General features: G+C 36.4%; 1 protein-coding gene across 8 annotated transcripts in view; it reads right to left on the bottom strand.

Annotated features, from left to right (window-relative positions):
- Nucleotides 1-25,314, bottom strand: part of LOC105201550 (ras GTPase-activating protein raskol) — a 312,586-nt gene that overhangs the window by 163,291 nt on the left and 123,981 nt on the right. For all 8 annotated transcript variants that reach the window (XM_039457163.1, XM_039457574.1, XM_026134478.2 and 5 more), the window contains one exon: nucleotides 8,637-8,749. In XM_039457163.1, the coding sequence (XP_039313097.1) occupies nucleotides 8,637-8,749 (113 nt within the window). The remainder of the gene's footprint in view (nucleotides 1-8,636; nucleotides 8,750-25,314) is intronic.

The following is a 25,314-nucleotide window of genomic DNA, read 5'->3' as shown; positions in this document are numbered from 1 at the left end:
TCTGTCCATGAATAATGCATGCAACGTGTTATGTTTCCGTATGCGCCGTATATTCTAAAATTATCCCGTGTGCGACATGCAAATTGCGCATCTGTAATTTTCGCAGATTACCCAAGTCCTCGTCGGGATGCGGTTGATTTTTAAGTACACAGGCATATATACGCAAGATATACGTAACTACTTATGAAATGTAGTTTAATTTTGTAGTTTAATACAAGGTAACGGTTTTCGTGCGTGGGTATGCGCTCGCGGAAGGAAGTTCTCTCTTTTGATTCTAATCTAAATCTCCTTAGGAAATCCCTTAATCCGAGGTAATACGATAACGAATCTTTCCCTTTTTCGGCATATGCGCTACGAAATCTTTAGATTATCTCCTTTTATGCATAAATTCCACTTACGCCCCTTTCATTCCTGCCATATAAAATGTCAAAGCTTCATAGAGAAAGAGAGAGAGAGGGAAATTATTACAAAAGAGATTTTACGTAATGCAGATTGTAATGTGATATATCTTGAAATATTATCACGTAGCAATAGTCTCTCTTTACAAAAGGATTTATTCTCTTTTGTTTTCTTCAAATTAATTCCTTCGTACAATAATATGCCTAAATTATTGCTCACTTCGCGTCTGTGTGCTTCATGAAATACAGTTATTAAATATTTTGAATCATTTTACAGTGAACCTGCAAAATTTAAAATTGAAGAGTCAAGCGAAAGTTCGAGCTTATTTTACTTCTTAAAACTACTAAACTGTCTTGACTGGTATCTCCCAGCGCTATTCACAGGCCGAAACGGAGCAATGTTATTCTCATCGCGCGACAGAAGATGACAGCAGATGAGGATCGTAAGTATATATATTTCAGACACTATCGCGTAATGCCTCAATTACAATTTATAATGAGTTTTCGCCCTCCCGTTAATTACAGGCGACATTCCCGCCCGAGAATTACTAGGCCGTCCGGAGTTAAACAAGCTTTCCAGATTTACAAGCCTTTCCTCCGACAGCTTTCTTTCTCACTCCAACTGCCATGGTCCGACGAATTTCTGGGCTCGTCGGACTCCGCCCACTCTCAAGGGTAGTCGCGAAGGTAAGAGAGGAGCTCGGAGGCGATACGAAAGGGCGAAGTCGATTTATTCTAGCGGGGAGTCGAGAGGAGGTCCTTAGTCCCGAATCCTCCTAGGATCCCTTTCACGAGGTACGCGAGATACGTATACGGCACGTCTCGGCTAGTCTACGCGAGGAAACCTGAGAAAAACCCCTCGCACCGAAAATACTTCCCATACCTCCCGTAAGCTTCCGCTTCTAGGGGAAAAAAAAAGGGTCGAACGGCGCGGCGAGTGCAAACGGCGCGCGCCGGTCGATGAAGGACGAGACGAACAAACGCTTCCGGCTCCACGAAAACGAGATCTCTTTCTCGAAGGAGATAGACGGTCGGATGAAACGATTCTGATCCACCGGTGATACCTAGTTGATCAGTTCGTGCGTGTAACGCAAAATAAGATGCCTCGAGGAAACAAAGATCAAAGGATCGCTCGTCAGTCGATGCTTACGTATCGTATCCAGTTTATAAAGCGTTTCCTTCTGGGGTGCTTCTGATTGGAATGTTCCGAAAGATAAATTCAATAACGTGGCAAACGAGAAGGTACAAGAGGCAACAATTTAAGAAAGAACATTATAAAAAAGAAGAATTAAACAATGTATCTGTGATCGTGATAATTATTGAAATAATTATTAAATGTCTTCTTAATTTCCGATTTTTATTTTACTATATTTTTTTCCAACAGAAATAGATAGATAAAATAACACAACAAAAGATAATCATATAAAAATTAAAAACATTTCATTATCATTTGTTAATCGGATTTAATTATGTGTTTACAAAAAGAGAAATGCGACATTGAGATAAATCAAGTACGACGATGTAAAGATAAGAAATAAATTAATCGTGAACGATAATAAATAAAGTTTGATAAGATCGAAGGGACAGGGATGTATTTATGCCAAAGAAATATATTTAATCGCGAACGTATATACTTCATTCGTATCACGTTTAGACGAGAACTCATAAACGGAAAGGAAAGTGAGAGGTAAAAGAGCGAAAAGGCGGGAGAGCAATGACTTAATACACAAAAGCACCCCTTTAACTCTTCCCTCTCCGTTAGGGACAATTCTGTAGACGGGGTCACATTTTCTTTCTCGCATGCCGTACGTGACAAGTATGAACACAGACCAAATTCATAGAATTCGCGCAACTCGTCGAGCGAGCGAGAAAACGTACCGAGGTATATCTTCACACAAGAATGATTGCAGTATAGATCGCTTGGATCGCACCGTTGATTAATTAATCGCGTTGATCACGAGAACTTGCCACGCTCATTCCGGAAGCATGAAGATGATGTATTATCCTCGCATGATATGTTTTATATGCAAAAGAGTGAAAGAACAAAGATATACTATATTAGGAACATTAAATTAAATAAATAAATTTTTGGGGATTAACGATTTTATAGATGCTTGTTAGCATCTATAATATTATTAAATTGATCATCAATTTAATATAGTGATATCCTGATTCAATTTCATTTAAGAGCTGCGTATCAAGATTGAAGTAATATGACGCATAGTTTAAAAAATTAAAAAGATTCTACTATGAAGATCATTGTCCCTTTTCTTGATTTTCATTGTGATACATACATATGGTCTTGTTATTTGAGTTAAATTAAATAAATTATAACATAAATTTATTATTAAAATGTGTTTTAGACAGTATCACGGAAATTACGAGATACGTGATATACAGAAATTAAATAAACTTTCTTTTCTAAATAGATATATAATTAATCTATTTTCATAATGTCATTTTAAGTGACTATTGTAATAATAAATTTAAAAAAATAATATTTAAAAACTAACGTTGCAAAACATAAATATATTATATTATATATATGCTTATATATAAGCATACACATGTACATATGTTTATATTTTATAGAAGTTTTTTGATAGATAAATAAATTTTAGAAAACTCTGTACACATATATTTCTTCTTAATTTATATACGTATATATTTGTATGTATAGTTAATCATTATTACAAAAGATTTCCATAATAGCAACTGATGTAGCTAAAAAGTCTTTAACTGGAAGTAGGCGCTTTAAGGGTTCAGAGAGATACGATTGGTCGGCGTAGATGAGAGGCAAGGAAGATGTCCTTGAATGCATCAAGGGAGCCATTATCGAGGGATGAAAGCACAGAGAGGGTGCGCGCTATCTTTTGGGACACCCCGTGCATAATTTATCACCGGAATGGATCAGGTTTGGCCGTGCGTATCGAAGAGTCTAATCGCAATGCATAAATCGGGATGAACGAGTGATAATAATATGTCATCGTCAAATCTGCAGTGAGAAAAAAAAAATGCAAATGCACCTTCCATTACCGGAAGAATATTCAAGTGGTGTCATTAAAGGGTCGCAAAATTAAAATAACCGTCGTGAAAAAGTTCTTCCTATGTACTTAATCTTAAAAGCTTTCATAAAACTAAAAAAAAAGAAAAGCAAGGTACGGTAAAATTCAATCCGATGAAATTATCGCGATTAAAAATTAAACTATGTCGGGAAAATGTTAACAAACGAAGTTGCAACATTCTTCGACTTGGATTACTCGGTAAATTAAGCATGTGCGATACTCTCCTGCTCACCTTACCGTGGCTAATATCCTTTTTCGCATCAGTTTACCCTAATCTGCGTTATTTACATCTCCTTTGTTTCACGTTACACAACGAAGAGGTTGCGAGGCCCTTAGCGCGCGCTTCGTATACCAACTTACGGCTATCAAGTGCTAATGGATCAAAGCAAGCACTCGCTGTGCACTTTGCGAGACGCCGCAATTCCGAAACAGGTAAAAGATAAACCGTTACATCGTAAAACGTTGTAACAAAAGCGCAAGAAATCGCGACAAGGTTCTAAGTGTTGTAAAACTCGATATATATATAAAATTCAAGTCGATCTTGATAGAATCCCGGTTACGAAACCCAAGATTCAGTAAAGATGCTTTTTATTACATTCCATCTTCTCACATAAAGTTAAAAATCCGAATTTTCTTATCCATTAATTATAATTTGTTACAAGTGATTCTAAATTTTTGTGTATACATATTCCTACATGTACCGTTATTATTTAATTTTACTTCAAATACGTGCTGCACTTTGACGAATATTTTAAATTTCTCATCTTCGTATTTCTCGACGGTAAAAATTTCAAATTTTATTTTAATGCCTTACAAAGAAAAATATTAGTTATGGAATTCTAGTTTCGTTCTCAAGGCTTCTATTTTTAAGATTCATTATCCCGGAAGAGAAAAAGATTTATTTGAGAAAAAAAGAATCCCTCAATGGCCGTTAACCCTGTTCCTTCGAGCTGGCTTCCTTCGAGCTGGCCTCAGCGGCAAATAACGAAGCAGAATCGTGTTCCTGGATCCCTTGAATGTGATTACACGTGGAAGGAAGGAAAGGACGAAGAAACAGGGGGAGAGGGAGGGGGGAGGGTTAGGGCGCTTGTCTTGATTTAGTAATAACAAGGCACGGTAGTAGAGATGTGCGAGTGACTACATGAAGCCCGCGAAGACGAAGACGAAGACGGCGACAGCCGACGTACGGAAGGGAGACAAGACTGAAGCGGCACGAGATGAGAAAGCAAGTTCACAAAGTAAGGAACTGAGTACACGACGAAGGTACTAATCAGGGCCCCGCGTCTGTTTCGCAATATGCTGAAATGCTGGGAAGACTGTTCCCGTAACAGAGTACGCTACGTGAAACCTACCGAAATCTTTATGAGTGAGATTGCATGTATGAACGATAATTCAGGCAAGTTATTAGATTCGAATTTATATCATCCTCTTATTTGTCGTAATATAAAGATTTCGTCTAAAACATTTTTCGAAATATATGAATAATGTAAGGGGTGTATCTTTGTTTTATAATCCACATGCAAATTTTTTAAAGCTGCTCTTTACATTGAACATTTAAGTTAACGCGAAGAATATTTTGTCAGATTCCAGAATTTTGCGACACAAAGCAGTCAAAGTAGTTTCCCGTAAAACTTGCGGAATAACTTTTTTATTCCCATAAAGAATTAAGGGATTTTCTTTTTTGAATGTGTTTAGTGTCTGACAGATTTTTTGATCGCGCAAGAACAAGACCGAATAAGATAAATATTAAATGAAACAAATAAATTAAGAAACTTGAAGTATTAAAGAAAAGATTTTTAAAAATAAAAGCTGCGTTCTACTTATGAAAAATAAATGAAGCATAAAAGCGCAAAAGAGTCGGATAGATGGAGATCGCAAATGTCGCTGATGTAAAATTGAAAACCATAATATAGCTTAAACGATAGAATAATAGAAATATAGCCATTTGCGAAGACAAGTTCGCTCGGCACGACGCAACGTTCGAATTAACTAATCCGACATACGACATCGCGTATCGCGGGAGTTTCTCGAGGGTTAACGGCCAACTCCGGGGATTTACAAGGACTTCTGGTTGTACGAGAAGACAGTGTCTCAGAGAACGATTCACTGAATGGGATTCAAGTTCCGGTTTCTCGTTATATAGGGGCGATGTGGCATGCAGGTACCGCGTGTAATGCCAAGAACGACCACGTGCGATCGCATATTCAGCTCAACTCAACTTTTACTGTCAAACTTCTGTACTAGTTGCCGAGTCTTGCTTGATAAAATCGTTAATGATGAAGGAGCTGCCTCTACAAGTCATAAGAATCGTTCAGTGCATTCAATTTGTGAATTTATTTTCTCTTCGTGGCATGAAATTTCGGATCTTATTCGAGCTACTAATTGCTGGATGTGCTTATGAATTACGATCGCAACAAAATACAAATAGTAATAAAATTTTGTTAAAATTAAAAAAAAACATTTTGGGATAATATAATAGGAAAGAACATGTTAAATAAGAGATGATTATGTAAGATTTTATATATATGGCCCATATCTATATAATTAATAAATAATTTTTTTTAATTAATAAATTAAATTTTCTTATTAAAAAACTTATCAGATGATTATAAGAATTTGTTTTGAAATATAGACAGTTAAATAATCACATTTTGATTAAAAAGAAGGAATCGACTAATAATATTCGTAAAAAGCCAACGTCGCCATTTTTATTAACGAGAAAAATTCCTTTCTACAAAGAAGGGATTTAAAGTACCCTAGAACGATTATTGAATAGAGGTAAGGTATAAATTCGCGAAACGCTCTCATGCGAAATGTGAACGGGAAAAGAAGCGCTCTGCGGAGTAAATTCCGCGGAAATCTCAGACACAGCCCTAAATACATAATGGTTACCACTTGTGTCAGCTAAAGCATGCCTCAGCGAAATCGAAACGACGGAACAGTATGAACGTTTTTGCTAGACATTGGACATCTTGAGCTTTCATCAAAAAAAATACCTGGAAATACATTGGAAAATTTGTTGCATTTAAAGCAACTGAAAGTAAGTACTGTCAACGAGGTATTTGTCTTTCACACAAATTTTAAAAGCATGAAAGTATGAAAGAAATATTTGTAATAATTAGAAAGATAAGATTTTAAGCAGTAGTACATTGAAAATATTTTTGCGTACAAATTTGATACTTTTTTCTGTCTTTTACGCCAGTTCCATATTAATATTGTCATTAATACAAATGTTATCAACAGGATTTATAAACATAATCATTGTGTCATATACGAGTTAAAAATGTATATTTGAAAAGTATATTTGAAATTTAACAATAACTAGTCGGGTAAACTTTTTAAATTGTGCTGGCACGAGAAAGTCTCGGATCAGAAGAAAGTAGCTCTCGCTGTGTGTATCGAAGATAAGACGCTTCTCTAAGTAATGATCAGAGTTCACACTCCGGGGGGATTAAAGGTAGGAGAAATAAAAAAGAAACTGAAAGCTCTCGAGATGGCGAAGAGACACAAGGGAATGAAGCAATTCCGAAACACGAAATATTCGCCGTCTCGCGCTTCTTCTATTTATGTTTTTATTCCTCTTGTCTATATTGCATCGAATCTCGATTTCGCGGAGTACGAAACACCAACGGAGCATGAAGATTGGACGGGGTTGCGAACCGTTAATTAAGAATAAACGGGATTAAAGATACCTATCGCACGTACCATTGAATACGTATTACGTCGCATAAATTTCCATAGAATATTTGTTGCACGATCAGTATCACGCAAGAAATTCTATTCGAATCTTTTGCTACCGGTAAGGGAAAAGCTTAGCCGCTCGTGAGTCGCGTAACTCGCAAGTTTAACGCTCTCGTGACAGCTCAGGTGATTTTATATGTTTGCGTTGCTAGGAGCCAGAAGCCATTTGCGTGTCTTCGTGTATTTGCTTTACCAAGAGCTAAAAGCAATGGATATATTCTTTATGTTTGCTATTTGTATCAATATCCACGGAGATAGGATATCCTGCCTCTATATAGGATATTTTCTATCTGTAATACTATGGAATATCATCAAAACCAATCCGTAGTATTCAAAGCGAGTTTTTTTCCCCTCGCATTTAAGAACGCCGTGCGTGCGTGCGTGCGTGCGTAACGGGCGCATCGTGCGCAAATGAAATTGTCGAACCGAATGAAATTAAACTAAAAATGTTCAGTACACACGTCCGTGGGGATTACGGGACCGAATTCGCGCAACTCATTCTCTCGATAAAAAGCACACGCGCGCGATGTTACGTTATTGTGATGTTATCTATGAATAAATGTCGAACGGAACATCGAGCGCGCCGCGAAGCAACGCGAATCGCTGCGACACGTCCGGTAGGAACAGTTTTTCCTACCAATTGTGGACGCACACGAGAATCGCCGAAGAATCCCGTGTGACGCGTATAAGAGGCGATTCCGGATAATCTTCAATGTTATTCGCAACGATCCGCGGTTGCGGGCAGAAGTCCGTATAGTCTTCAAAGCGTTCACGTGTTCGTTCGTGTCAGTCAACGGAGTATAAACTTTCTAATCGAATTAGAGGTCGGCGCTCCCTTTGCCGTGGCATTTTACTCAGCGATCAAACAGGTTCTCCGATGTGCCAATTTAAAGGTATTGTAAAGATATCGCAAAGTTATTGCACGTGCGCGACGGGTGAAGAACGGTCCTCGACAAGACATTTAGTAAATTGTCGAAATTGGAATTGAATTGTCATGAAATTTTTGCAAGTAACTTTATTTTGAAATTCGCACAAATATAAAATAACGCGAAAATTCGATTCCTTAATTCGAGAAAATTTATAATGCGACTTTGATCTGGAAAATTATTCGCGAAAGCTTAACATTTTCATATCGTGAACATTTGAAATGTACGAAATTAGATAACATTATAATTTTTACAATTTTTCTTTCACAAATGTATATTATTTAAAAATTGGCGACACATTTTGTGAGAACCACTGTTATAATATCTGAAGGGAGACCCGACAAAACGGCGCATTACGCAGAACAAACATGTAACAGCAGCGGTGTAAATCCGTCTCATGCCTTATATGATAGTGTCGCATGTGCGCAGGGGAGAGAGAGCGAAACAGCCGCAGGATAGATAAATCCAGGGGAATCGGAAAGGCTTTTAGAGAAAAATGTACTCACCGCCATATCCTCGCTCCTGTAAGCCGTGAGGGTCTGCTCGTCCTGCAGGAGGACGCAGTAACAAGGTTCCCAGCATGCCTCGCTGGCAGTCTCACCGACGCAGCATTCGGCCTCTGCAAAAGAGAAAGATGGTCCCTCATGAATAACAGGCAAATAGACGACGGCACCGACGACACACCATTGTGCGTGTCGTCGTCCTACGAGAGAGTAAAGTCACCGGCCAAGAGAATGACTCGCGAGGATAATAGACCAGGCGTCAATTATCCTCCTGAGAAAGAAAGAAAGAAGAGGGATGCAGTCGAGAGAAATCATTGGTAATGACCGATCGGACGTGTATCATCTCGCGAGCGGAAATATCGATTGCTTTTCCATAATTGCACCGCATTCAATTGCGGTTATGCCTCGCAGAAATAACATGCGTTATAATGTAACTATATCTCGCGCGTTGCGAATCAAAGATAGAAGTGAAGAGTGATGTAGAAAAGACAACACAATGTAATACCCTTTAGACGTTTCGCGGTTTTAGAAGAAGAAAAAGCATAAAGAAAGGAAAGCAATAATTCTAATTAATAAAAGCAATCGTTTCAGCTTTTACATTTCAACTTTGAATATTTTTGAAATTATTAATGTACACCGAGAAAAAAAATATGTAGAAAAACTAAAATATTTTGCTGGTTTAATTAAGTCTAGACAAATTTTAATGATTGGCATAAATAAACTATATCTTTTTTTGTGTAGCTAAATAACTGTGGAATCAACGCAATGTTTAGTTGATCGTAACGAACTAAATATTTTAGTTTTCCAATAAATTTTTTTCTCTAATGAAAAAATATTGTACAAATATAATTAAAGCGTTAGTTAAAATGTAAAGAAACTCTTATTTGAAGAATAAAATTATTTTCTATTATTTCGCTCGCCGAAACTCGCGAATCAATCTTCGCTTTTAACTGCACGCAAGTCGAGTATGATCGATGTCTCTGAAGGGTTGAAACAATTGGCATTCCGCGAAGTTTATCTTAGCAGTATCTATATTTGAGCGATAGTTCCGCTACATCTTGTACTCCGGCTATGATTTATGACGCGCGTACATAACCGTCTAAGATTTATGCACAGACGCGTAACAACATTATCCAGAACATTCTTACGCGACGGAAGCAAGAACATATTACGGTCGGAAACGACCGATGTAATGAGCGAAACACATCTCCGGCAGGAGGAACGAACTCTGCTATTAGAAAATCGTCGTTATCGTTCATTACACACGGGTACGAGTGTCGACCTTTACGCATAGACACTATTTAAGAGACTTTCAAGTCGTGATTGCAAGTTATACATCACATGCAATATACGTCTTATTTATGAGGTACCGCATGTGTATGCGCGGCTTCACATACTCTGAAGTAATTTCACAAGAAATAATGCGTAGACTTTTCCTATATTGTGAAAAGCTTTGATTGCGAATCATGATTGTGATCGGAATGCAGACAAAGCGTAAGTCGGATTATATCGATTTCAGTTGGTATTGTTTTTGCGAGAAACAGAAGAAAGGGTAAAAAAAAGTGCCGCGGAAGATTGAAAGAGAAAAAGCAATGAATGTAACAAAAGATTTTTCAATTCGATGAAAACAGACACAAGTTGCAATTGATAGATAATTGAAATAATTTTGTGTCGAAATGACGAAACACAAAAAAAAAATAGGTAAATGTGCGACATTAATTAAGCGCTGACGTAAATATGTATACGGAACAGATTCCTGACTGCTCACATTTTATAAAAAGTAACAGCTAAGAAACGTCTTTGAGGACATAGTGCTAAGTCATCCTCCCTACCGTATATTATAGAAAAACCGCGCGAACGTGATCGATATAAAATTATAAGGCACTCTATGGCGCCTCCATTTCCTCGGTCTTCTCGCACTTCTAACGCGCTGGAAAATGTAATTTGGCGCAGTCGATTATATCATCTATTATCGAGCACTTGTCCTTATAGCATAAAATCTTGTCTATAAAGCGTGAGAAAAATTTTTTTAAATAAATAAAAATGATAATTGGTCTTTAGTAAAATTGCGAAAAAAAAATTGAGAACATACATTTTACATGTGTATGTTGTAATGTAGTCAGTATAATTATTCAGAGCATTGGTTGCAATAAGGTTAAGAGAATTCACAGATTTTCTTAACTCTATAATTTTATATAATATCCATCTCAATCTTCAGTCTATTTGCTTCAAATAATTTCACCTCATTATTCTTCAGTTTTTTTTTTTTTATTACTTTTATCTTTTGCCAGTTTTTGTTTCAGTGTTTTATTAGTACGCAATGTCTAGCAAAATTACAAGACACAGCTTATTAAAAATTCTTTAAAAGAAAAAAAATACTTAACTATTGAATTCAACATCCTGTTTCTCTAATCAAGTTAGAAAATATTCGATCTACCGAGTGAAGTAAAATTACCTCTTTTGCGGAATGTGTGTGCGATACACGAACTGATTACAAGAGTACGTTTAAAAATGGCAAAGTGTAAACGAACGATCTACGGAAATAACGCGAGAAACCATGGTTTACGTTCAGAATAGACCACAAACAGTAGTAAACGCGATGAACAAAGACGAGGAGTGGAAATCTGACATGGCGAGAGTCGCCATTCGGATACAATGTGTTTCTCGTGAGTAAGATAGTAACACGCTGACAATTTTATGACTATTACGCCGGCACGCTCTTCACATTGCGCTTTATTTGTAATAATCTTTAATGACATGGCCGCAAGTCATACCGACATATGATTACGTACGGCTGCCATTTCCTCTATTCGAATACCATGTTGTTCAATTTGTACTACGCCAACCAACGGTATTAGCGGTCTGGCGTAAGTATAGATGTCTGTGGCTGTGAAGAGAAGCCCATGCGGCTGACGAGCAGTGCCGCTGTTGATACCGTTGAATTCTGCGGTACACCCGTTTAGACGAACGTAGGCGATAATTGCGACCGTAGCCAATGTATGCGAAACACATTGTGCAATATGTTAACGGTAATATTAAAGGATTGTGAAGATTCTTGGCGCGTTATGAAAAAAATTAAAAAAAATAAAAATAAAAAAGATATTCGAAGAGCTGACGCAAAACTCAGTGACTCTTTAACGAATAAAGTGCGTCTTTTTTATAATCAATCTTAACTGAGAACAGCTAATTTCACGATGGATCCTTTTATTTCAAATTCATGAAAGATCCATCGCAAAATTCCTAAATAGGTTCTTGCTTCAAATCCTCTCATACATATATTAATAAATTTTCTATCCTTGGCACAAGTTTTTTGGGGACACGTACAGATATACGAAAAGCTCACGAAACTTTTCGATGTTTTATTTAACTTTGAAAGGACAGCTGATGCTACATAAATCGAGCGTATCGCGCAGCGGATACTACGCCATCTCAATGGCATCGTCTTATTTTACTACTTCGCGTCTCTGATTCCGTGTATATTGAAAAATATGTCGCGCCGCGCGGAAGCTACCCCTATTCCCGCGGGTACCGTCGCAAAAAGTTCCTAAATGATTAGTCTCGCTTGGCACTAAATTTTTCGTTACTTCCCGCGCCGCCGCCGCGCTTTTTCCATAATGGACGCCGCCGCTCCATATTCCGTCGCGCGCACGAGGTATCGCATTACTTTTATAACCGACGAAATTGTTCGCCATGCCTCCGAGCACTCCGCGGCACTTTACGGTTCTCGCGAAACTTTCGTATCGCTCACTCCTTTTTTTTCTCTCCCCTTCCACCCCCCGGAGTACACCGCTCGCCGGCCATGGCGAAGCTCTCTTCGCGGTTAGTTTTCCATTACTTCTTTCCCATCGAATCCCGAAAAATGCAGCGTTCAACTAAAGCTGTAATCAAATTCATTCGAAAGAATGCCTGCACTCGTACCGTCAGTTAACAAGCAATTTCAAAACAATGTTATGACCACGTTCAAGCTAATTCTGTTAAAGATTTATTCTAAAATCGTAACTTATAATTTACGTGTACAAATTTGATTAAAATATGCTTCACGCTTAAGAATATTTTATATTTTATTTGTAACACACTAAAAAAAAATTTGTTCAAAAACTAATATTTAGTTTGATATGTGGAACTAAATATTCAGTTGCTTTAATTCTAGATTTACAAATTTGAATGGTTTAAATGAATAAACTATACTTTTTTTGCGCTACTAAATAATTGTTGGTTGAAACCAATTTAGTTGATCGTATCGAGTTAAACATTTTAGTTTCTTAACAAATTTTTTTCTCAGTGCAATTGAAGGCTAGATATTGGTTAGATATATACATGGAAAAAGACTAGATTTTTGGTCAAAATATTCCTACATTTGTATAATAAAAAAGGAAATTTTACGATATAAAGTTTTATTTTTATAAACAAATATATTTTATGGTATTTTGTTATGTCCCTTTTTTCAACAAGTTCTAGAATTTCAAGATAAAAATCTGTTAGGATATACTTCTTTTTTTTACTTTTTACAGAGTTAACGGAAAATATTTTGTCCTTTCGCTCGATGCTACAACTGCTTGATGCTGGAAAATGGAAGCTCGAAGCATCAGATTTTAGGTATCAATTCTTCAACATTTCTATTATCGGAAATTCTCAAACTTGTCGATTTTTCGTGACGAAGAAAGACGAAGGAAAAACGTACAGCGTCATATTTTTATTTAAAAATCTCCATATCAACAATTTTAGCATCGAGAAATGAAATCTACGAACCTCAGTCATGAGGTACAAGCATCCAGATAGTTTTTCGACGCGTGTCCTCGACGTTCTTATGAATGCACGTATGCTAAGTCTCGTCGCGAAGCCTCCGGCACGTATATGGCGCACAATGGACAATGCCGCGCCGATATCGTGAAAGGCGATTCAAACCACCGCTTCAGCGATTACGATGACGATTAGGACTTAAACTCCGGCGGAAAGCATCGCCGCTCTTTGGCGGTTGATCGATCCCGCACACCGCTCGACGCGTCCTTGAATCCCGAACAATCGATGCGTAGCGCTGCACCGATCAGTAAGGCTGTGCATGGTGAATGGGATGCATAGACAAATTTTTTATACGCGTGAATTTCATCCAAATGGCAAATGGAGCTCGATTTAAATCTCCAAATATTAGATCAATTTTATTTATTGAGAAGCAGAATTTTGCCGAAATGATTAAAAATTATCTCTAAAACTATCAAACGATGTGCAATTCTTTGACCATTTGACACTTTAAAAGATTATTTTACAATAACGAGCAAAATATTGTAGTTTAATTAAAAATACCATCCAAAAAATGAAATACATAAATTTAAAGAAAACGAGCTTACAATAAATTTATTGAAAAAAATAAGTATTTAAGCAAGAAGTATTTAAGATGTATAAATCAAGTCGATTAAATATATAAATTATTTTTCTTTTTTATTAAAGAAAGTTTTTATTAAAGAATGTCACTGATATTTTAAATGAACGATTTAAAGCTAGATATTAATAACGAATAATTATTAACTTTGTTAAACATTTCAATATTACAGCAAAGGATAGCTATATACTATCACATAATATTAATTAAATTAGTGTGTAATCATTAATTAATATAATTCGACATTATCGAATTTGTCGGTTGATAGCGCAATATAATATCGTATTCTGGTTTTTATTAATTTTTAATTGACTGTGTATAATTTTTAACGAAATTGGTCTATTAAAAATTAATGAAGAAAATATTTAATAACTTGCATCGCTATTTCATAACAATTGCATTTACACAAGAATTCGATTTCATTGATTACAACATAGAATCACATGGTACCAAGTTTCTCCTGGAAACGATGACGACGACGACGACTATATATACTTAGAAGTTCCGCAAACTTCGAGATAGTTCCAGCGAAACGAACTATATATCGTGAGGGAAAGAGTAGAAGATAACGAAATTCACGAGACACCAGGTAACCGAGCGAGGAAGAACAAGAAAATAACGAAGAAACCGAGGACGTAGCTACACATCTAGAAATAGAATCAAAGATGGACACAAGAGACAGTGTAGCAACGAGAAACATCTACCGTTCTAACAAGCAGCAAAGAGTCCTTTATGAACCTTCTGTGTCATATTATATATAAAACTTGCGTGAAAAATTTTACTCGCGGCGTTGTAAAAAGAAAAAGTTTAATTCCGCTTCGTGTTTAAAAAAAAAATTAAATAAATTGTCAAGGGCTAAAAAACCAAAGCTAGATCATCCTAATATAAACAATCTTTAGTATATAATAACAATAGACATTGAACTTTATACTTTTCAACCGTAAATGCGGTCATCTTCAATAAACAATTTAATTACTTATTTAATTGAAAATATGGCTTGTAACATCTCGTATGTTACCGCAATTAAATAACAATCTCCTCTGTAGAAATTATCTGTATACACAGTAAAAAATAAAATATCCCAGAAAGTCCACTCTAAATTTTAAGTTAAAATAACTCAAAAGTTAAGTTAAAATAATCTTATTTTAAGTTATTTTAACTTAAAATTTACAGACTTTCCGGAACATGCAAAAATGTTAAAATTACATTTCATTTTTTACTGTGTAATAAACTCATTTACATTCTTTCTCAAAATAAAAAATATTGTCTCTAAAGAAATCTTTTAAAAACATGACTATTAAATCACAGAATTCTCTTACAATATCGAACGTGTCTTAAAGCAACATACATGTGTCTCGACTTATTGAGTCGAAGAATGATTCTCTCGACATATGATAAGAAGCTTTCTACGAGATTTTCCGGTTGACGTCTTCATATGGAGTAACGTTATAATGCATCGCCGTAATGTATTTAAATATATTTATAGCGACCATAAAATGCAAACAACGCGAAATAATATTTATACATCGATATACGTGCTCCGAGATACCGAACCAAACTTGAGCATACGACCGTGTCCGGAATCTTTTATTCATTTTTCTATCGATAAATGGTAATGGCAGCATCATAAGATCGATACAACATTACGTAGCTGCTCTACCTTTTTGTTCGGGAAACTAGCCTCGTAAAATCAATAGGATGACGTCGCTCCCGACTTTTACGCCTCAATGTAACCGGAAGCCGCGAGTTCGTTCGTCTCTACATCGTAAAATGTTACGATAACGCGTTACGCAATATCGATGAGAGCTTTGTGCTATTTCACAATCTAAAATCTTAATTATATGTATATCGTGATCAATATATTGTGTACGTCATAATTTTTATACAAATACAATCTCGACGTTTAGTGATTTTTCATGTTTGACGCTATAAAACGTATATTGTATTTTTTACACATTTTTTAATGTCTCAAATAGTTTCTAATTCAATAAATATGTTATAGAAATACCATCAGTTGAATATCTTGTAAAAATAACACTATTTTATGCAAAAATTAAATTTTCCTACGTCTACTTAAAAATATAAATGAATAAATTGATTAAAAGCTGTTTTTATGTAAATATACCCAATTAACTGCTTTTGACTTGAAAGTATTTCAATTCCAAGAGTAATATAGTACTCAGATATATCTATCCATGCTATAAATCTTGTGCATTAACGGCGCAAGTCGCTTTGCTAGCGAGTCTCGAGTCTAGAGTTTTACAGTTACTCTCCGGGCAAGTACCTGATCTTCGTGATTTTTACTTCGTCGTTTTGTCACGGCATTGTTTCATCGCTATCGGTATTTTTACGTCGATCTCGCAGGGTCTTTGCATCTGCATAACCAGCCAGCCACGTCGAATAGTCGAACTACACCGCCTCGATTCCCGAGAGAAATCGGGTACGAGCAGATACGCGCGACCAACGGTGGCGAAGTCAACCACTTTTCCGTGAAAAAAAGAAACACCGCGTAACAAAATCGGAAATATTCTTCCATCGTCTGTCCTCGAATCAGATTCTACCTTCCTCCTCGCAGGTGCGTTCCTTCAAATTTTTCCTCCGTGCGTGTGCGTACGCGTATGGTTCACGCAGCGAAATTCCCGCGGGACTTTCGGGAGAGGGACTCCTCGCAATAAATCCCAATTTCTGCGTATTCTATTCCAATCCGTCTATTTTGAATGGGTTCGCGTCATATTCGACGTTCCCACTTCTCCGCTCTTTTCGTGAGAGATCACGCCTCTTTCTACGTATGTGTGGAAAAATTTATACAAGAGAAATGTGAATTGGGTACGCTCAAGCAGATAAAGTTCGTGTATCAAAAAATGTTACGTAATAAGTAATAATATATATTTTCTATTTGTATCAATCGAGAATATCTCAATGACCGAACGATGTAGAGAGATGAATTTCGGTCATTAGGGTACCTCGTTGCACTTATTTTATGAAAATAATGAATCTCCATCCATGAAAATTCCACTGCAAAATATTGCGGTTTTGTTCAAATCATGTCACTAGTGCAAAATTTTATTCTAATATCGTATCGATGTTTTTACTAATTCCTGCTCTTCGCCACTCTCTTTTCTCTCTTATTAGTACTTCTCGCTGTCCTTGTAAGCGTTTCAGTACCAAGCGTAGAAACAAATCTCAACATTTACACAGCTACGTACTCAACGCGAAAAGTGTAAAGCGCTTAATTTTGCACTTGACTCCCGTTCGTTCGTTAATATTCCATATCCGGCTGGAAGTCCACTGCATGCCTCTCGAGTGCGCGCACGTCTCTACGCTAGTAGTCATATTTGCACGGGGACATGAAGACGGATGAGGGATGATGCTAGGGCAGAGGCGGGAGGTGGCCTCCTCCGGGACCGTCACTCCCGAGATAAAGCCACCCGTCCTCACGTGCAAGAGTTACGGAAGAGGAGCGGCATTCAGGGATGGTCGCGCGTGTCACGACTGGGAAGTCGACGGTACTTATCCCGCGGACTAATTAAATCCACTGAATAAATTAAGAGAACGTCGACGCAATCGCACGCGATTTTATCGCCTGTTTAATGATGTTGAATTCTCTATCGGAAGGATTGGATTTCTCGGGACGGGATTTTTTTTCGGGACGGCATGCAGTCTCACGCGCGAGACTAATCGCATTTGCATGATGGGACGACGAATGCGCGAAGATACGGTAAGAGGGAATCGAGTCAAGGGTCGCGCCAAAAAGGGAAGAGAGTGAGAGGGGTTGAGTGAGACTCTGACCTCTCGAAACGATTGTGCAAGACTCTAGATAAAAACCTCGAGAAAAAAAAGGGAATGTCAAGTGGGTGTTGAAACACTTCTAATTTATTGGGCACATGTTACATAAACGTGAAACTGAAATATTAAAAAATGTGCGCATGATGCAATTGTACTCTTTGAAAATATATACAGATTGTTTTTGACAATCAGTGATCACCACATTTTATCCGAAAGAAGAGAAATCCCAGCTGCGTTCGCAAACAATATTAAATGAAACTTAGCTTCCGGGGCACGTTACGACTGTCCTTTGTAACAAAGACACCGACCGTAACCCTCGCGTCGCGAGAGTGTTAAGGAAAGACAAAGGGATGACAGGTGAGAAGTTCTCCAGCTTCTCCAGCCACCGGAAGCAGGGACGTGTCTTCCCTTCGAGTCGCGGGAGAACAACGAAGCCGCGTATCGCGGGCGGAGTCGCGTATACGCGCGCGTTTCTATCTCGACCCGAGATTATTTCTGCAGTCCTCATTAGGCTCACGTCAGGTCCGGATAGTTCATTACTGGCGATTGTATCTCTGTCCCGTTTTCTCGCGCAAGAGCTTTTCCTCCCCAGCCCTCTCCCTCCTGCATCACCCAACGTAATCGTCGTCCTGTACTGTGTCGCGACACGGGCACCGCAATTTTCCAGGCTTCTCCCACGAGAAGATACGCACGCGTATACGGTCGCAATACTCCGTCTTATCGCTGTTAATTAATAAGTATTATGCACGCGAGCACGCGCCGTTTCAAATGAAACTATCGGCAATGACGACGCCAACGACATAACGCGCTATAAGCTTGGCGCAAGACTGTATTACAGTTATTAAGTAATTGGGCAGACGCCCGAGTATTCGAGAGCGTACAACATGTAAATTGCTACATGTTGTCCGAAAATGAGATTAAGACGTGTTTGTTTCGGACTACAATTCCATTTGCATAATATATATTTATATGCAACGTACGGAATCTGCGAAAATCGACCATAAGTGGGTTTACAATTAACATCACACAAAAAAATGTATTCTTAAAGAAATGCGTAAATGCTTTAATCTAAAAATTCTATTTTATACTTAGAAGAGCGCCAAGAATAAATAATTTTCGATAAAGAATAAATTATTCTTAATACAAAGCGAAAACATATTCTTAATTAAAAACAAATTTTACTTTATTTAAAGAATGGAAGTGCGCCCGTTTAATATTAAATATGCTTGTATTAAGATTATTTTTTTTCAATGCAAACACAGGTCTTCTGCGGCAAATTCAGTGTACATTTTACTCATGTTGTTTGTGGATAGCAGATCCGGTGTGGCAGATCCGTCGCGGCAGATCCGCCTATGTGTACAGGCAACCGGCGTTTCTCTATCGCTGTGACAAAGTCGATCGTCTATTAATTATGGACATAGATAGGATGAGCCTAACATTTTACTTATCTTTGAAAGTTTGAATCACATTTTGGAGACATGCTCTGTGAATATAATATTTCACTTCCGAAACTATCCTCACTTATTTCATGATCATTAATAGTCTATTCGAAAATGGGTTTGATTGTTACTAATCAAAATAATGCAGTTGGCAGAAGTAAAAATTACTGCCGTTGCGTTTCGTTTCTGCCACCAGTAAAACCAGCAGACAATCACAAATAATCCGAAACATGAAGATTTTCAGGTTTAAAATTACAGATATTTCAATGTTATCGCAAGCTTGTAGTAACATTGCAGAAATCTGTTGTAACTTCTACACAAAATAAAATATTTTCTTTTCTGTCTTTCTAGAAAAATCACGTGTAATAGTCGGATAGATATTATAAGGGGAAGAGTTTAAAATTTAAAAATCCATATTTTAATAATATTAATCATAAATACAACTTATTATCAAAAGTGAAGGTTACAAACATAACCCAGCATTGAAACCCTGCTTAAAACAAATGACAGTAATATATAGAAATTTGATAAGAACCTAGAAGTTCAGATAAAATTATATAAAATATTTCTATGAAATTTCTATGCGTTTTTATTATTTCTTATCCTGTTTTTTATACTTTTTAAGCAGGGAAGATTAAAGAAACATTGCATAAACCTTACACTGAAACATTGTAATATTGTATAGAAGTTAGAAAAGATTTCTGCAATGTTACTACAAGCTTACGGTAACGTTGAAATGTCTGCAATTTTAAACCTGAAAATCTATAAGACGTTTCGGACTATTTGGGATCGTCTACTGGTTTTACTGGTGAAAAAAAGGCAACGTCAGTAATTTTCACTTCTGCCAACTGCATTATTTTTATTAGTAATAACAAAAATTATTTTCGAACAGAGGGAATCATCTTGCTTGATATTGAGATCCACTGGGTTGTCATGCACACTGTTGCCCGTGAACGCGAAACAAGTGAGCTTCGAGTATAAGTCGAGATCGCATTTTCAAATATGTAATTCTTAATCCAAGAATAAATACGTAGCTTTCAAATAATGTGATTGAGCTTGTCGTAAAAATAATATGATATTAGAAACAAGAATACGATTTTAAAAGTAACATATACTTCGCACATATATATTTATTATTGATGCAAGTGAACAGTTGTAATTGAAGAGAGCCTTTCATACTTAAATGAAAACAAATAGCATTTAAGAATAAAAATATACGTGACTTAAGATTTTATTTTTTTTGTGTGATATTGAGATTGTTCAATATTTCCCTTTTATCACAAAAAGCAATATTACCAAATACTGAAAAATGCATCTTTCAGCGTAAAAGTAATTATTTTAAAAAAATAAGATTATAATGTTATGCAATACAATAATTTATTATGTTTTTAAAAATTTACTTGAAAAGATCCTGACAATTAATGTTTTTCATTTTAAAAGAATTAAAATTTTTCAAACATCTTATTTTTTATATTTTTTATATACATTATTTATATATTAAATAAAAAAAGTATGTAAGAAACTTTTATTACAATTAGATATTACTTGATATATATAATTTTTTACTTATATTTATATTTAAATTAGATATTCATACCACAGCAAATTCATTAAGTAACATTGTAACAAGAAATTCGGAAGTAAGGCGATCCGATAAATCGATAATTAAAGGACTCTAGAGAAAAAATAATGATATAAAATATCGGGGCAACATTGCTCTCAATAGCGTAGGTAGCTCTTATGAATGGATTGGCTTCTGGCTTCATTTCCTTTGAACCTTTCAGATGAATTATCGGTTTATCAGCCTATAAACTATGTCTATGCCAGACGGAGGCGAGCCAAGCAGATTTCATCTGTCGTCTCGTACCACAGAAGTCACTTCCAATAGAGGGTCTTCTGAGCCGTTCACAAAGGTGTCTATCGCTTTCAAAAGACCACCTTTTCTTCGATCATCTGCACTTTCTTCTCCTCGATCCGTTTCTCTGAACGATCCGATATCAAACCATTCGTTCTTACAATTGCAATCGGAAGGGAAAGGCGCGATCTCCCTTCTATCAATCAACTTATCATATTGACACGGCCAAACACAGCAAATAAAAAATCACTATGCAAATGTATCATTAAAAAATATAGAGAATATATTATTTAATTCGTTTGAATTGATATGAAGGTTATTTGTATAGACGTAAAATTTTTTTACGGATTAAAATTTCGAAAGATTTCAAGGTGTTTAATATTAAAGCATATTAACATAAAGCCAGATGAAATAAGTAAGTAGTCAATGTACTTTACTTCGGATAAAAACCCATTTGGGATAACCGAGTAACGAATAATCCGTTTAATAAATTATGCGGCAATTATTCTTTTACAAATAAAAGAATCTCCACGAAGAGCGTTTGCGAATTCTCTACCTTTATCTTTTGTCCCTCTTAACCATCTCTCTTAAAACATTAGTTCAACTTCTTTGAACCCTTTGAGCTTTCGTTGACTTGGCGTAACTTTCTTACCCTACGTAAAAATGAAGGTAAAGACGAAATTGGCCCGACATAGAACTGCCTTTCCCTATCCGATCTCTTATCAAGAAACTTAATTCCACGCCGACTGCGTCGCGGCTCGGAGGAATTCGCAGCAGTCTAGACCGGGGAATACTAATTCTGTTAGTAAACTTCGAATGACTTCTCGGCTTCTCTCTCGGCGTCTCGCATTTCGAACCGACAAACTGGCACAATTCCTTTAATTGTCAGTCCCAATTGTTGCGAATACTCGGAATCTTCTCTGCGCGCAGTATCACTCGCGAAAGTGCGCGACATGGCAAATTGATAAAATCCAATTAGGTCAGCGAATCGTTTCCCGACTTTTATAGAAATATATGGAACATCCGACGCGGCTTTACGCGGAGTATCTTTATCGAGGCACGAATCGCAAGTGCGCCAATTTGCGAGTGTGAATGGTGGTCGCGACGCGCGACGCGACGTTTCGATTGCACAGTGACAAGCCCCACGTCGACTGCGGCAAGTAAGTCGTGTGCGTGTATCACGATCCGCAAATTGATCGCGCGCGTACGCGGTGTCAATGAGAAACGGTGTCATTACCGTGTAACAACCGACAATCGGTTAATTCAATTGCCTCTCAACCGCGTTTTCTATCGCGAGCAGAGTAATTTGATGTCAAGTGACCGCGGAAATTGCTTTCGCTTTTTACTCCTGCCTTTTTACTAAAAGGCTGTAAAAATAGCTACAGAAATTACTGATATAACTAAGAAAATTATATTACAACTTAATGAACATATACGCACGAAATCGTTTAATACGTACATAATAAAAGAGTAAATTATATCTAGAGAGGGAGGAGGGGGGGATATCTAAAAATCGCGATTTAAAGATCAATTTTAATCCTTAACCACCCAGGTGCGGTCGTGATGACTACACTACTTCTTCACTTTAATTAAGATACCTCACGCACACTATGTCTACTTCATCCTCTCTTTACCTTCTCAAGTTGCTTCGGCAATGTCGCACGGACACTGCTGTCGCCTGAGCACCTGCTGCTTATAATTTATGCATAAAAATCGATCGCGGTTACTGTAATCTGAGTGTTTAACGATACAATTACAGTTTATTATTGCTATCATTACTAACAAATTTAAGAGAAAATATTTAATGGAAAGATTAATTGACATGTTGATGAGGATCGGTGTGTAATCCAACATTTCTACGAATATTCCAGGACAATTATTTCCATCAATTAACGTATTGATTAAACAGCAGATACGAGGAAGGGCGCTGATTATAAGCGAGATTTGCTACCGTGTTGCTACATAGCAGCCAGTCAAAACATCTGGCGTAATCGGAATGTCGAACCCGAACAATTTCCTGCTTTTAATGGACCCGACATCGACGAGCGCAACGCGTTCGTTTCGTATAATTAATTTCTGCTATGGCTTCGCACCATGAACGCCTTACCCGTGTCATTCTATTTTGCCCGAAAATCGCTTTCGCATTTACATTTAAGATATAAGAATTAGTGGATTATCTTATCAGATCAATAATAGATCTCAAAAGTAAAGTCAGTTGTAAGTTTCTTTGACAACAAGAATTTTATACATCTTTTTACTAGACTTTGAATTTTATAAGATTTCTAACACTTAATAATGAAAAACAACAGATTAAACTTTCCATAAGGTCCAAAATATTGTATTTTTATAATATATAAAGCAACCTTGTAATTAACTATTTGTAGGATTGTGAGGTAATTCAGGATTACTAATCGATTTTTTGAAAATTTTCTCATGGCATGGCAAGGATGTTTGTTCGATTAGATAAACAGGAATTTAAATAAATAAATAAATAAAAAGCGACGGACCAGTTCCGTACAACTGCGGCTGACACTTCCATTAAGAGAAAGAGAGAACTCGTTGCATCTACGACAGAATACGCGGTTAGCGGAACGGGTTTTGCTGCACAGTGGAAGCAATGAAGAGATAGGTCACACTCACACAATAGGATGTGTAAACTTTTTGCTGTTCCCTAATTTATTGAACTCTTTATTTATATGCAGTTTTCAAATAATTGTACTTTTAATATTAAATGATTCTTTTCATACACATATGATTATATTTTAGAAATTTTTATAAACATTTTTCAATAAAAATTATATAAAATTTCTATTTTAAAAGTTATAACAAAAACCACAAGGGAAATGTTATTCAGCACTAAGATCTAGCTAATCGTTTAGGTTTATCAATTATTTGTGTTTTCATGTAACGATCGATGTAGTCTTATTATAATAAAAATTTCAATTAAAAACTAATTAAAAAGTTTCTTGCAACTGAGATATATAAGTATACATTTGCAGTCATGTTAAAAATACATGCAAGTAAAGACACCTATAAATCAGAATTATATACAAGATGATGAGTGGTAAAAAATCTATCCATGTTATAAATAATACTCTGAAATCATCTGAATTGTATATAGGTCAAGTTAATTTGAATATATTGTTAAGTCTTAGATAACCTGGCATCAGATATTCTAGAAATATCCCAAAGAATAAAACCGTATTGATCCATGAACTTTCCAATATTCATCTTTTCACAGTTCAATTTCCGTTACTGATTGCAATTGCAAGAGACAATTTTGTTCGCGATATTTAGTAGACCGTAAATCGATTCTGTAAAGAACACTCAAAGTTGATATAAAACGTGGTGATTCTACTAAAAATATATAATTTGCTTTCTATAAAATATAAATGATTAAAAATGCTCCTCAAAGTGTGCCGATTCCAAATTTACAATCGTCGACATTGTTTGAATTGTTCATGTAACACAGATTTCTCATCCCTGTCGGCGATACGTTAAAACAGGTTTAAGTTTCCTCGACATTTGAAAAATTTGAAATGGAAGATGATGAAGACGATATATATCCGAAACGTTACGCTTGATTGATCAAGATATATCGATTGATTGCGCCGCGATAAGTATCGTATCGATATTTTTAATTGTCCGCATGAGTGATTTCACTGATGATCTTCTCATCGGATACCGATCTGACTTCTAACAAGAAGCACTCTCCGGCGTGGAAACACACAGACGTGGCCTCTACAATGACTCAATACACGCGCACCTCGCGGAAACAGCCTACTACAAGCTCAACTAATGGAATTGGTGCAGTCAATCGGACGCCGCGACGTTCTCTCATTTATCCAGTCGGCCGCGCAAAACGACCTTTTCCTCAACTTTTCTCTCAGTTTTCGAACACTGCATTGAATTATAACACGGAAAGCGCAATTTCATTAAATCGCACAAAAGATTGAAAAGGCCTGTAAAATCACAAACGTGAGCCGAAAATTAAATGCAACAAACACAAATGGTGCCTCGACATTTAAATTACAATGAAAAAAAAATCTCTCAATGTTACATGGCTTCTGTGGATATGTGTACGTTCCTTCAAAATTTATTTCTTTATGGCAACAAGTTTATTTCCGGTCCACGCTTATTATAAATCTTTAAATTGTTAAATAAGCATTATTTGTATTAATTAATATAAATTTCAAAGTTTTCATAAATATGTAGTTGTTTCAA

The sequence above is a fragment of the Solenopsis invicta genome, chromosome 1 (genome assembly GCF_016802725.1).
Source record: "Solenopsis invicta isolate M01_SB chromosome 1, UNIL_Sinv_3.0, whole genome shotgun sequence".
Taxonomy (NCBI): Eukaryota; Metazoa; Arthropoda; class Insecta; order Hymenoptera; family Formicidae; genus Solenopsis; species Solenopsis invicta.
Note: the sequence above shows the minus strand (reverse complement) of the source record. Positions and strands in the feature narration are given on the sequence as shown.